The 15,267-nt window shown below is 41.6% G+C and overlaps 1 protein-coding gene across 1 annotated transcript in view; it reads right to left on the minus strand.

Moving 5' to 3' along the window:
* The window catches only part of GUCY2F (guanylate cyclase 2F, retinal), a 92,127-nt gene that overhangs the window by 46,687 nt on the left and 30,173 nt on the right, over positions 1–15,267 (minus strand). The window contains exons 5-6 of the mRNA XM_061409412.1: positions 12,899–12,995; positions 5,899–6,030 (exon numbers count right to left, since the gene is read on the minus strand). Coding sequence (XP_061265396.1) covers positions 5,899–6,030; positions 12,899–12,995 — 229 coding nt within the window. The remainder of the gene's footprint in view (positions 1–5,898; positions 6,031–12,898; positions 12,996–15,267) is intronic.

Here is a 15,267-nt window from a genome sequence, read left to right on the forward strand (position 1 = left end):
GGATGTACAAGTGTACGACCACAGTAATATGAGTAATCTAGACTCTTTCAGAAGTCTATTTCTGACTTTTTAAGCACAAAACAGTGATTTTCAAAGGCTGCCTGTCAAGTCAAAAACAACAGTTATTTTATTGTCTTCACTTTAACACAGGTGCCTGCTAGATAATTTTCTCCTACATGCACAGCCTCAAGGATTCATCAGTCACCAAGCCCTATTTAGTTTCTGTCCAACCTAAATTTGAAAAAAAGCAATACATATATAGATACCTTTTTCTCTGTAATAATAATAATGCCTGACATTTGCACAGCGCTCTCTCCTCTTCCAAGTGCTTTCACATCTATTACCTATAGCCTGGAGCTTCCATTTCAGGCTGCACCAATTTGTCATCAAGTAGAGATAATAAAGCAGAGAGCTCTATACAGTCAAATTCCAAGAATAAGAGAGTGTAGCCAGTCTCTTATTAAGGAATATATCCAGCTGTGGCATTACATCTGGAGACCAGCCGGAGGCGAAGGCTAATAACAGGAGCTGCGGGCATCTGAGTTACTTGCCTCTACTGTGTGTCAGAGGGCATCTTCTAGCCAAGGAACTCAAAACCCTTTAACTAGGAACTTGCTTTCAGGGGCCTTCAGCAGCTGAACAGAACTAGGCCAATCAGGCTCATGCTCACAAAGTTCAGAAAGGTAGTCTAGGAACAGTGCCTGTCTGCACTAGAATGGTCAAAGTACCAATTCCTGGTCTCTTGCCTAGCAACTCCCTGTATGTGGCCCCATACCAGCTATATCACAGTCATCAAGGAACTGGTTAGACAAAAGACATAGACTGGCTGGGCGGATGAAAACATATTCACGTGTGCACTTACCACATCACTGTACTTAACCCTCCGAATTGTATGCAATTATTTTATATTGTTAGGTTAATCATGTTTCATTATGGCTTACAATTATAATGATCTTTTATTTAAAAAAATAAAAGGTACTGGTTACAAAGGCCCATTCTAAGGCCCCACACTTACTCACTTAGTCATGGGAGTCATGAGGGCCTGACACCTCAAAGCTTTAGCCTTCAGAGGACTTTGTATTTTGTGCATTTGTGCTCAGTCGCTCAGTTCTGTTTAAAACTTTGTGGCCCCATGGGCTGTAGCCCTCCAGGCTCCTCTGTCCATGGGATCTTCCAGGAAAGAATACTGGTCTGGGGTGCCATTTCTTCCTCCAGGGGATCTTCCTGACCCAGGGATCAAACCCAGGTCTTCTGTGTCTCCTGCATTGGCAGAAGGATTCTTTACCACTGAGCTACCTGCTCCTTTTCAGAGGACTCTGCCCAGGATCAAAGGCTGAAGTTTAAACTGAAAGAATAAACTCTAACAGGAATTTACAAACTCAGCCCATGTGTGGGTTATACACTGATGGTCATTAATGCCTTCCAGCACCTTTGCGATTCTATTACTTGGATCATGATCACTGCTAGCATCTATGGCACCTTTGTGTTAACTAGCAAAGGGTGCTTTCCTCAAGTTAAAATAATAATTGTGTGAGACTATTTATTATTTTGCAGCCTATGGAAGCCCGGTGATGCTGGGTAGCAGCCCCAGCTGTATGTATCTATGCATATACCACATTCTCATTGACTCATACATCCTCCAGATGCCAGAAAACACACTCCCCCAGCAGCTTCAATACTGTGGATACCAACAAACACTGCCTGCCAGGTAAGGCCTCTTTGCAGGTTTGGAGTCAGGCTGTAGAGGTGCTGGTGAGAAGCTGAAATCGGGTCTATAAAAATATTAGGCAGGAGAAAGAAGTAATCTCAAGAAACTCCAGGGGTATTGTCAAGGTAGCACAAAGTCAGGTGCATATTTGTTTACCAGTGACTATGTATGTGCATAGTCAGGTATGCTGGTATATATGTAGATACGTATGCAAGTTGCCCCCACCACCTCATTCCAGAACTAGGCTGGGAGGCCAGAATGTCTCTGCTCACTCCTGCACCACTCTCACTTAAGTTAGTATATGTCTACAATGTGAACAGTACCCTCTTAGATGTGGCCCCCTTGTGCAGTGTACACCTGAGCATCAGTACTGGCAGCTCTGACTCTGCCTATAGCCAGTGCCTGCTACCTTCTTCCTGGAATCAGCCCTATTACAGACATGGCTTAGCTGTCTCTCTTGCTTATTAACTTTTAATAAGTAGTTAAGCAGAGCTTTTTTCCTGCCAAATCACCAAATTTGAGAGCTTCATAGTTAAAGAAATTAAAGCCTGAAGAGATTAAATGACTGGCCCAAGGTCAGAAGGCTAGGTAGTAACAGAAGCAAGGTCTTCCATCTCCCACTTTGTTGCTCTTTCTTCCCATGGGCTTTCTTTAGTTTGGGGGCTTTGTGTGTTTATTTTAAGATTTAAAGACTTCTCACGAACTTTATAAGCAAAATTTTATTGAGTCTGTGTGTGTCCTACTTTATTAATAATGAGGAAAAGGGAGGATATGGGCAGGTTTTATTTTTACCACACATGCACCATTTGTTTTGTTTTGTTCTTTTAAGAGAAAGAATGATAAAATATCAATACTTCACTCATCATGCATTTTTTAATTAAGAGGAAGAAACATCAAACTCTATTCACTGAAGTTTTTAAAGTCCATAAATTTTGCATTAAGGCCATGTTGTTTTAACTAAGAGCCAAGAGAACTAGGTTCTACACCTGGCTTTGTCTCAAATTCAAGGGTGGCCTTAGGGTAGCTGGGCTTCCCTGGTGGTGCTAGTGGTAAAGAACCTGCCTACCAAAGCAGGAGACATAAGAGGCACAGTTTCAATCCCTGGGTCAGGAAGGTTCCCCTGGAGGAGGGCATGGCAACCCTCTCCAGTACTCTTGCCTGGAGAATCCCATGGACAAAGGAGCCTGGCAGGCCACAGACCATGGGGTTGCAAAGAGTCGGACACAACTGACGTGACTTAGCATGCAGGCACGCATGCTTAGGGTAATCACCTCATTGGCCTGAGTCTCAGTTTCCACACCAATAGAGCTGGACCACTTAGATGATTTCTAAGCTCCTTTTCAGCTTTGATGATCTGATTCTGTGATGAGAGAGAGAGAAGATGGCTGTGGAAAGGAAAGGGGTGGAGAGAGAGCTACCTGGGATCTAGAAGGTGGGAAGATAGAAAAAAAGGCTCTGGGAAAGAGAGATGGATGTGGAGGATGTGTGAGGGAGAGACAGAAATGGGACAAAGAGAAAAACACAGGGAGAAGTGGAGAGGCAGAAGGAGTCAGAGAATGAAGAGGAAGAAACAGTTCAGTGGGTTCTCTCTGAGGGTGTCAGGGTGGCACTACTGCTCGCCTCACCCTTCCCTATACAGTGGCTATCAGAACAGATCCTGACATGTTCCCTTTGCATCTGCCATTCACAGCTCTTTCTCCCAAGCAGCCTGCTTAGCTAGCTTTTATTTTACATCTCTGAGTGTATCTCTGAGATAAGGGCTGAGTTTCCTGGACAGTTCCGGAGGATATGCACCCGTGTGTCCCATCAATCTGTGAATCTGTGTCAGTGTATTACAATGACTAGAAAGGCACCTCCTAGAGAAGCCTGTCCTTTGTTATTAGGTATCTGCTTCTCCAGGTACATCATCTGGAGCTTCCATATATTCCAATAAAAAATCTTATGAAAATTCTCTTTAAACAGAAACTAGATAATGAATCTTCTTTAAAACATGCCTAATAGAGGGCCCTTTCAGAAGGCATACTGGACCTCTTTGTTTGGTCTGTTGATTTGATTGACTTCTGCTCTTTCCCAAAGTCCTCCTCAACTCTAGCTAGACAGTTTTCTAGCTTCAGCTGTCTTCCTTTGCATGCTGACCTTGTGGTGTGGTATTATTCTCACTAATACCCTCCTTTTGTGCAGATAAACTTCCCCTATGGACTATGCAGTTCAGAAATACCCATAATCTGAATGACCAACAATGGTCATTATGGCAACTAACTCAACTGTCTGCCTCCTTCCAAAATGAGGAAATATCTGACAGATTCTTAAAGGCCAATTATATACAGATGTTTATTTTTTTCTCCTTCTTCATTCTATACTAAAACCTTCCAGCCCCACCAAATAAAACATACCACAATTCAACACATAAACTCTTCTGCAGAATCAGAGAATCATAGAACATTTGAGCCAGAAGAGGCCCCAGAGTTCTCTCAGTTCAGCAATTCCCAACCCTGGCTGCACATATAGGGGAACTTAAAAAAAAAAATAACACTGCCTGGGCCCACCCCAAACCAACTGAACCAGAGTTACTAGGGGTGGAGCCTCATAGGCAGTTTTTTGTTTCCCACAGGGCTTCCCAGGTGGTACTAGAGGTAAAGAACCTGCCTGCCAATGCAGGAGACATAAGACACACAGGTTCCATCCCTGCGTCCGAAAGATCCCCTGGAGAAAGGGATGGCTACCCACTCCAGTATTCCTGCCTGGAGAATCCCATGGACAGAGGAGCCTGGTGGGCTACAGTCCATGGGGTCGCAAAGAGTCAGACACGACTGAAGTGACTGAGCACATGTACACACAAGAGATTCTAACGAGCAGCCAAGATTAAGAATTTAGTTCAACCCCTCAATTTACAGATGAAAAACCAAGAGACTGCCTTAAAGATATACCATACTAACCTTGGTGTTTTAAGTAGCTATAAATTATTTATCAAATGGATGAAAGCATTCAACTTGGATAATCCAATGATGGAGAACCTAAAAATTCATTCTGACCTGTTTTGGACTTTCTTTGTAGTTACTATTAAAGTTGCGAGTGTTTGCTGCTTTGGGGAGTATCTTCAAACAAAACAAGGAAACTACACTGGAAAGGCCTCACTTTGGAGGGACAGAAAGGCAGTCTGGTTTCCCTTTTATCCACTGCTTAACTCTTTCCTGGGTTTCCCTGATAGCTCAGTTGGTAAAGAATCCGCCTGCAATGCAGGACCCTGGTTCGATTCCTGGGTCAGGAAGATCCCCTGGAAAAGGGATAGGCTACCCACTCCAGTGTTCTTGGGCTTCCCTTGTGGCTCAGCTGATAAAGAATCCACCTGCACTGAGGGAGACCTGGGTTCGATGCCTGGGTTGGGAAGATCCCCTGGAGAAGGGATAGGCTACCCGCTCTCGTATTCTGGCCTAGAGAATTCCATATGGACTGTATAGTCCATGGGGTTGCAAAGAGTTGGACACAACTGAGCGACTTTCACATTAACTCTTTACTGCTGAGAAAAAAACAGTTCATCTCTCCAACCAATGCGAGATTTGTTCTGGTCACCAAATGCCAGTATTTTAGATCAAGGGGTTGGATATGGTCTTTCAAAGCTTGAAAGACAGAAATGTAAGTGAAATAAAAAGGATTTCTATTTTAGACAGCAGAAGGTAACCTGTTACTCCAAGAGTCAGTACAGACTAAGAAAAGAAATGAATAATTTTTAAAAGATTTCCATAATATCAGAGGATAACAGGTATAGGAAGAAGAACCAGAATATGAAGAGACGAGCTTGTCCCAACCCTTACTCTATATAAAGCATATCTCTAGACATCACATCACAAACAGTTCATTCAGGAAATCATTTCTTCTATTATTATACCTATGTCTTCTGGAATGAGTGACATGGTTAAGTGTTAAGTCTGAGTCTCACAGACTTTTTTCCACATTCCTAGTAAATAAACAGTGTGGAAAGATCAGTGAAGCTGTAAATTAAGTAGATTAGTTGCCAAAGAAAATCTTGGTCAGCTGAATGAGTCTGTAAGGGGATAATGGACAAAAAACTTACCAAAAGGAAACTTACCAAAGCCTCAACATTTTTTCACAGAGACTAAGCAAGTTCTAAGTCACTCCCTCATTTTAAAACCCAAGACAGCAGCAGATTAGATAGCTGTTGGATATCCTACCTCATAAATCGCTATGTTGGAGTTTTCACAGGTAGCTGGAGTTAGACTCCCTGAAGAAAAGGAGAGTCTTGGGGACCTTCCACTCTGGACCTCCGACATGATCTGGAAACTTACACTGGCATGACTTCCTCTCTGTGAAAGGATTAGGAAAGAAAGTTTATGAACAAAATTAACACGATTAAGGACGGAGCACACAGCTATGATATAGGTACTATGTTTATCTGGTATTTTTTTTCTTTTTTTATTCCGAAGAAAGTAACTCTTTGAGTTGAGCTCTATAAACATGACATTTATTAATTTTTCCTATTGCCATCATTTTTTTATGCTAGAATTGGTTCTTGCTTCACCTCCATATGCCATAAAAGAAAGGCAAAGCTTTGCAGATATTTTCATCTCCTAGAGAAGTTAGAGTGATTCAGGGGGATAAGAAAGAACACCAGTCATAATTCAGTGTGGCACCCTCATTTACAGACAAAAATGAGAAAAAGATGAAAATCTAATATTTTGAAAAAATCAGGCACAGAACTAGGACAGAATCCCACCTTCTGGCTGTTAGGCCTAGCTCTTTATGTTACACCATCTTGCATGCATGCTCAGTCACTCAGTCGTGTCCAGCTCTTTGTGACCTCATGGACTGTAGGCTGCCAGGTTCCTCTGTCCATGGAATTTTCCAGGCAAAAATACTGGAGTGGGTTGCCATTTCCTTCTCCAGGGGATCTTACCAACCCAGGGATCAAACCCACATCTCCTGCATTGGCAGGCAGATTCTTTACCACTGAACCACCTGGGAAGCCCATACCATCTTGAATGACATCCTTTTTCTATGCAGGCAAGCTTCATGACACAAGGCATCTCAGAAAGCAATAAGATGGTAGAGAGTAGATCATCTGCCCATGATTTATAAGTCTGATGCTTTGTAAGTCCAGGTGGTGCTAGTGGTAAAGAACCTGCTTGCTAATACAGGAGATGTAAGAGATGCAGGTTCAGTCCCTGGGTTGGGAAGATGCCCTGAAGGAGGGCTTGGCAACCCACTCCAGTATTCTTGCCTGGAGAATCCCACCAGAGAAGTCTGGTGGGCTACAGTCCATAGGGTCACAAAGAGTCAGACACAACTGATGCAACTTAGCACACACATAAGTCTGATAAAAGAGGGCTAGGAAGTGCAGTTAAATGACAAAAGGAAGGATTGTCTGAAATCTTTGTTAACTTTTAAAATTGAACATCTTCAACTGAACTTAATATTTTCACCTGAACCAGCAGACTTATTTTATATGAAGAAATATCTTAAAAAACAAATATCTTCTGACCCAGGGATTGAACCCTTGTCTCTTACATCTCCTGCATTGGTAGGCAGGTTCTTTACCACTAGTGCCACCTGGGAAGCCCAATAAATCAACAGGTTCCTCATATTCTTCTCCATGTCTCCAAATATGCCTTTTTAGAATTATAGCAATGCAGACTTAGTAGTCACATTGGGTATTGTCTAGGCTATTCCCCACCCCCAACTCCAACACTCTCATTTTATAGTGAAGAAACAGAGATCTAGGGACTGGAAGAAGAATGTGGATGTTATATTTCTGGTCCTGTGTGTTCTTTCTACCACATCATGCTTTGTTTCACTCTTGTTTGCCAATAAAAATTAATCTTAAGTACTGTCACATACTCTGCCCTTAATAGTCTTTGATAAACTAAAAATTACAAGTTGATTTAGCCCCAAGCTCAGTTCATCCTACCAAGACAAGACTATCACAAAGCTCCAAGGCAATGGTAAACTACACCCAGCCCTTAATGTGTTGATATCCCAACAGCTCAAGATTCAGACAAGATGGAAAACTTGACTCTTCATATAACCCTTGCATCAACCTGAACCCTCCTCAAGAGAGCAAGGCCAGAGAAGAATCTACTTCTCTTTCAGTCTTTGTTTGCCTATCTCAGCAGGAGCACTTAGATTAGTATATTGAGTTATAGACCTCTTCACAAAGGCCAAAGGAGAAAGCAAGAGAATCTGCCAAAATCCACATACATTTGGACTTCAGCTTCACTTTCTTCCAAAAATTTCCTTTCCTGACCTGACTTCTCCTGACCTGCAATATTTCTAGACTGAATTGATTTTATATTCACCAAGAGTTTATACTTTCAGACATTCCATTTGGATGGAATTCTTGACTTGGCTTTGACCAATTAGACCCAGCCAGCTGCAAGTTTGTGACTACACAACATTTAAGGAAAATGTATGCTTCCCCATCTTTTCCCATCAGAACCCCTGATTCAAGCCAAGTGCCAAAAAGGATGTGGAGGTTAAGAGCTACGTTCTCCTATGGTAACACCATCCCTTTCTACCTGGACCAATATAGTCAAGAAGAAGAAGAACACTCCCTCTGAGACTATCTATTTCTGTTGCTATTCATTTTTATTAAGCCTATGGTGAAAAGTGATGATTATTGTTTTAACTCTCATTATGTCAAAATTTATGCACAAGTGAAAGAAAAGATCTATTATCATGAACAAGATTTTAAAACCTTAGGTACTTTGTTCATCTGGAGGTAGCACTATTCTGCTATTTATGGTGGTTTTCTGGGGACTAGTATGAAAGCCAAACATGTTTTGTGTCTTAGCAGGAAAGAGAGAATGGGCTTCCAGGGGACTCAATGGTAAAGAATCCACCTGCAATGCAGGAGACCCAGGAGATGAAAGTTTGATCCCTGGATCAGGAAGATCCCCTGGAAGAGGAAATGGCAACCCACTTCAGTACCCTTGCTTGGGAAATCCCATGGACAGAGGAGCCTGTCAGGCTATAGTCCATGGTGTTGCAAAAGGCTGGACATGACTGAGCATAAATGCATGCACAGGAAAGAAAGAAGGCATAGTTGAAGGAGGTTTTATATTTACTGGACCATCGCAAGGCCTATACAAAGGAAAGGATAATTCAGTTCAAAATTGTTTATTGTTTTGATACTTTAGGCCCAAAATGTCTAGGCAATTGACATGAATTGTCATTTTGACATTTCAAATGTCAAATGAACATGGAACAATAGACTGGTTCCAAGTTGGGAAAGGAGTATGTCAAGGCTGTATATTGTCACCCTGCTTACTTAACTTATATGTAGAGTTCATGTGAAAGGCCAGGCTGGATGAAGTACAAGCTGGAATCAAGATTGCCGGGAGAAATATCAACAACCTCAGATATGCAGATGACACACCCTTTTGGCAGAAAGCAAAGAGGAATTAAAGAGTCTCTTGATGAAAATGAAAGAGGAGAGTGGAAAAGCTGGCTTAAAACTCAACATTCTAAAAACAAAGATCATGGGATCCAGTCCCATCACTTCATGGTAAATAGATGGGGAAACAATGGAAACAGTGACAGACTTTATTTTGGGGGGCTCCAAAATCACTGCAGATAGTGACTGCAGCCATGAAATTAAAAGATGCTTGCTCCTTTGAAGAAAAGCTATGACAAACCTAGACAGCGTATTAAAAAGCAGAGCTATTACTTTACTGACAAAGGTCTATCTAATCTAAGCTGCAGTTTTTCTAATAACCATGTACAGATGTTAGAGTTGGACCATAAGAAAGCTGAGAGCCAAAGAATTGATGGTTTTGAACTGTGGTGTTGGAGAAGACTCTTGAGAATTCCTTGGACTGCAAGGAGATCAAACCAGTCAATCCTAAGGGAAATCAGTCCTGAATATTCATTGGAAGGACTGATGCTGAAGCTGAAGCTCCAATACTTTGGCCACCTGATGTGAAGAACTGACTCATTGGAAAAGACTTTGATGCTGGGAAAAATTGAAGGCAGGAAGAGAAGGGGATGACAGAGAATGAGATGCTTGGATAACATCACTGACTCAATGGATGCAAGTTTGAGCAAGCTCATGGGAGTTGGTGAAGGGCAGGGAAGCCTGGAGTACTGCAGTCCATGGGGTCACAAAGAGTCTGACATGACTGAGCAACTGAACTGACTGACCAATAAACAAGTACGGATTTTTAAAATAAGTTTATTTCCTTTGACCAAAACTTTACTATATATTGCTTCATTTGGACAATGAGTACTAGCCATCTGCTCTTATTATTGACCACCCGTTTCAGGATAAAATACTTTGTCACAGAATTGAATCCTTGTTCTCTTAGTACTAGGTTATCTAGTTGGCTTGGTTTAGAGCTTGTACTTCAGTATCTACCCTTTGTAATTGAGGTAGGAAATTTCCTACAAGCTATATTGAATATGACAAATCTAGACAAGTTACACCACATGTGTTCCAGGGTCCTTTAGTGGCTTCAAAATTAGAAACTAACATCAATATGCTTTGATGGCATAAGAATAGAATGTACCTTTCAGCCACTGTGATCACTTTAGCATTCAGCAATACATTTCCAGGAACATGATGTCAACCTTACAAAAGGATCCGGTGATTTACACACGTAATGGTTAGGATGGTAATTGAGACTTAAAGCAAACAGCTGAACATTTCATTTGATTCCAGATGCACAAGGTATTATCCTGTAAATCCATTCTCACCCAGACAACTAGTTAAAGCATGCTTTTTAGTGTCACATTTAAGCAAATGATCAGTTCTGTCAGAGATAATTATTTCTCAGATCTTGTATGCTGGTGTAGCAAAAATAGCACATGGGGGCAATGTGAGGTGTGTGCATCCTCTCCGGACACCATGCCACCACCATACTAGAATTTGCAAAGACTACTGTCTTTATTTCAACCACACAGACTGGGCACAAAGAGGCACGTGCGTGCTTATGTGCTAAGTCACTTCAGTGACTGACTCTTTGTGACCCCATGGACTGTAGCCTGCCAGGATCCTCTGTCCATCAGATTCTCCAGGCAAGAATACTAGAGTGGGTTGTCATGCCCTCCTTCCCAATCCAGGGATCAAACTTGTGTCTCTTAGGTCTCCTGCTTTGGCAGGTGGGTTCTTTACCACTAGCACCACTTGGGAAGCCCTACAAAGAGGCACACTCTCCCACTACTAGCTAAATTCAACAAAACTCTTTCCTACACATTCTCTTTCACAAACTCTTTTTTATGCTGTTTTCTCTGCCTAGGATGCCTATCGGAGCCAGGCAGGTAATATAAATTAATGAAATAAGCTGAGTGCATGCATGCTTAATGGCTCAGTCGTGTCTGACTCTTTGTGACCCTATGGACCGTAGTCTGTGAGGCTCCTCTGTTCATGGGATTCTCCAGGCAAGAATACTGGAGTGGGTTGCCATTTCCTCCTCCAGGGGGTCTTGCTGACCCAGGGATTGAACCCACACCTCCTGTGTCTCCTGCATCACAGATGGACTCTACCCGCTGAGCCATCGGGGAAGCCCCAATAAGCTGAGCAGAAGACAATGGAGAGCGATGCAAACTGTGCCAAACGGCAGACACTGTTTTTATAAATTTTTCCAAAATGGCAAACTACTGCAGAGTTCCAGCCAATTGCCACAATGATACCCAAAGTTGATAGATCTTCCAACTTGTAAGGAATACCCAAAAATCCAAGGTTTTATGTGTAACCTCATGATTCCAAAATTCTGGCTACAATTTTTATAACCATAAAGATCAAACAAAAGTGGTTACCAATTTGTGACCTGGGACCTAGACAAAGCCCATCCTTTCTTAAGACCCAGATTTGGTTCTGGGTCTCTGAGAAGTCTTCCTCCAGTAATCTATCTCCTCTGAAGTTCTACTGTATGTCTGGTGTCCTTTGTGCAACATGGCATCTACTGACTCTTCTGTATGGTATAACTTGTCTCTCTGACTGTAATCTCCATGAAGCCAGGGACTATGTGCCATCTCTTACAAAACCTAGCCCAAGGCCAGGACATAGTAGCAGGCATTAAATGCAAATAGCCAATACAACACAATCACAATCAGAACACCATCCTGTGACACTTAAATCTCTTTCACTAGTTGATTGATCCACCAAGCTTTTAAAAGCACCTATTACACTATCAGCACCACATCAGGCGCTATGGCTGACATTAAAAACAAAAGATGTACCTCCGCCCTTGGGGAATAAGCAATCACGTGTTGAGTCCAAATGTACTCAATATACAAATGTATATAAAGTCATTGCTACCCTATTGTTCAAAGTACTTCACTTTCTCAAAACTGTTCTAAGCCAGCACTATCCAACAGAAATGTAATATGAACCACATGTGTACTTTTAAGTTTTCTAGTAGTCACATTTAAAAAACCTAAAAAGAAACAGATGAGATTAACTTCAGTAATGTTGTTGTTGAGTTGGTTGCTCAGTCATATCTGACTCTTTGAGACCCCATGCGGCACTCCACGCTTCCCTGTCCTTCACTATCTCCCAGAGTTTGCTCAAACTCACGTCCATTGAGTTGGTGATGCCATCCAACCATCTCGTCCTCTGTCACCCCCTTCTCCTCCTTCTCTCAATCTTTCCCAGCATCAGGGTCTTTTCCAATGAGTTGGCTCTTTGCATCAGGTGGCCAAAGTATTGCAGCTTAAGCTTTAGCAATAGTCCTTCCAATGAGTATTCAGGGTTGATTTCCTCTAGATTAACTGTTTTGATCTCTTTACAGTCTAAGGGACTCTCAAGAGTCTTCTCCAGCACCACAATTTGAAAGCATCAGTTCTTTTGTACTCAGCCTTCTTTATGGTCCAACTCTCACATCTGTACATTACTGGAAAAACCATAGCTTTGACTATTTGGACCTTTGTCGGCAAAGTGATTCTCTGCTTTTTAACACTCTGTTCAGGTTTGTTATAGCTTTCCTTCCAAGTAATATAGTAATATGCTTTATTTAACCCAATATATCCAAAGTATTATCATTTTGACATGTCATTAATATTTTTAAATATTAGAATTAAATACTTTACATGTTTCTGTACTATCCTCTAAATCCAACATGTATTTTACTCTTACAGCACATTTCAATTCAGCTAGCCACATGCAAAGTGCCTGAAAGTCACCTGTGGCTTATGGATACCACCAGGGGCCACACAGTAAGAGAAAGGGATGTTCCTTACCTTACTGCCAAAGTGGGGATTGATAAATGTCACATCCTCCAAAGTCAGTAGAATTCTGTTGGGTCCTTTAATCAACTGGATTTTATTTATACGATGTCTGAAACAAGCATAAAGTCAGAAGGTCATGGGGGTTGGATATTTTGCAAACCATGGGGTAAATTTGCCCTATGATAGAAGTTAAAAAAATATACAAGATAATTGACAGAGTAAACACACAGGGATGTTTACCACATATCCACAGCAAAGAGAGAGAGCAAGTCTGGGCCTCATAACTTTCAATATTATGAAGACTGAAAGAGAAAAGTGAAAATGCTATTAAAGAAGTATCAGAAGGGAGGGTGCTGCATAGGGATGGGTATCTCAGACGATTAAAACAGTGATTCCGTGTCAAGGGCACATTCAAAACAACACCTCTGAATACTTTTAAAGAATAAAACACCTTTTCTCATTTGCCATATATTCTATATTTCTCTATTTGCCATATATTCTAATGATACCAGGGCCAAGAATCATTAATCTCAATTTTACAAATACAAAAAAATATTAAAGAAACAAAACAAAATTAAGCAAATTGTGTGAGATACCATTGCCTGAGGCAGAGCTGGAGCCTGAATCCTGGGTGTCTGGCTGTGGGCCCAGATTCCTGCCCACAAGACCACTTGTCTTGCAAAGTTGCCAAAGCAACAGGTTGAAAAGTGGAAAAATTCAATCAGTTGGCTGCTTTGTCTACATGATTCCAAACAAATGGGCTGACTGGTTTTTTTTTCCTTTGACTGAATTGGTCTCTTGTCTGAGCATTACATAGACACAGTTTAAACCTGATTCTCTCCAAACATGCCCATTAATTTGTGGAGAATGCAATTATTTCTAACAAATCAATTAGTAGACACAGAAGTTTATGATGTCTACCCACAGTGTCAGGTAGGTCCTCAGCTGAGCTAACTGGGCAACCTGAGGATCTCGAGGGAATCTTGGGATTAGTTCGTGTGGTTGTTTTGTTCTGTTTCATCTTGGGGGCTCTGATAGCTAGTTTGGATTCACTTTTTCCATAATCCCTTAACGGTCACCCTGTGGAATGCATTAAAGCAGACAGCCAGAATGGGGGGAATCAAAATGCTTTGTCAGAAAAAAAGAATGCTTTGTCAGGTTTCTCTAAGAAGTCTGAGGTGTCACTGTAGCTTTAAGTACCAACAACCCAGACAGTTTTTCTCAGTGATTCCACTGATTTGTAAACAAACAATTAATGTGTTTCTAATTGTCTGCCAACAAATATGTCCCTTATCATTGTGGAAGCTGCTGCCCTGCAGAGAAAATTAAAAGAGCCCTGTAGTGAATTCTTGGGTAGAGCACATGAATCTTTTGGCAAAGTAAAGCATCACTCCCTAACTTATCTATTTCATATGTGCAATGAATTGTCTTAAGGCAGGCACACCTGTAAAAATAATCATGCTACAGAATACACTCTAGTAGAAAGACAACTGGACCCCCCAATCCAGAGATCTGAGATGCAGTGCAGATTCTGTCATTAATTAACCAGATAACCTTGGATAAATAATTTAACCTCTTCATGCACCAGTGTCCTCATCTCTTCAGCAGGATAATAGTCCTTGCATTACTCGCTTTACAGAGTTGTTTTGAAAACCAAATGAGATAATATATGTGAAAGTGCTCTGAAAAGCATGAAGCACTATGAAAGTATAAGAGCTCATTATTACCATTATCATCATTAGTATTACAAAGCACGGGAGAGCTTTATAGAAAGGCGAGGCAATCTGGTTCGGAGTAAAGAGAAAGGAGGAGTTCAAAGAATCCTTTGTTTTGGGGTGGTTGGGTTCTTTGCACGTCTTTCTTTTTGAAAAGAAAAAAAAAAAAACTTAAACAATCAAAACACAGAGAAAAGGAAGGAACAGAGAGCCACTCTCCTGCAAGTAATCACCATCTATTACCGAAACTCATCAGCCGCTCAGCTCTTCTGATTGCAGCCGTGGTGGGCAGAGAGAGGGAGGAAGGCAGTGAAGAGAGGGCATCTTTTGTGCTTTGTTAGCTGAAGAACCAAGACCCAAGTGACTCTGGGAAATGATGTGCCTCTCTCCCGTCTCTGAGTTTTCTGTGACCACTTGAAGTACCAATTGTCTCAAACTCATTTTCCTCTCCAATCATTTTCCTCTCTAATCATCTCCCTCTCCAATCATCTCCCTCTCCAGTCTTCTTTGCCCTTCAGCCTACAAGCTCCAAACAAATCCCCCCCTCCATGACTTTTTTTTTCTTTTTTTCTTCCCTCCCTAAGAATTACAGGTCAGGCTCCCTCTGAGCCCAAAGAACAGTCCATTTCATGGGAAAGACCAGTCAGATCAGTCATTTGCTGGGGG

This window comes from Bos javanicus, chromosome X (genome assembly GCF_032452875.1).
Source record: "Bos javanicus breed banteng chromosome X, ARS-OSU_banteng_1.0, whole genome shotgun sequence".
Classification (NCBI taxonomy): domain Eukaryota; kingdom Metazoa; phylum Chordata; class Mammalia; order Artiodactyla; family Bovidae; genus Bos; species Bos javanicus.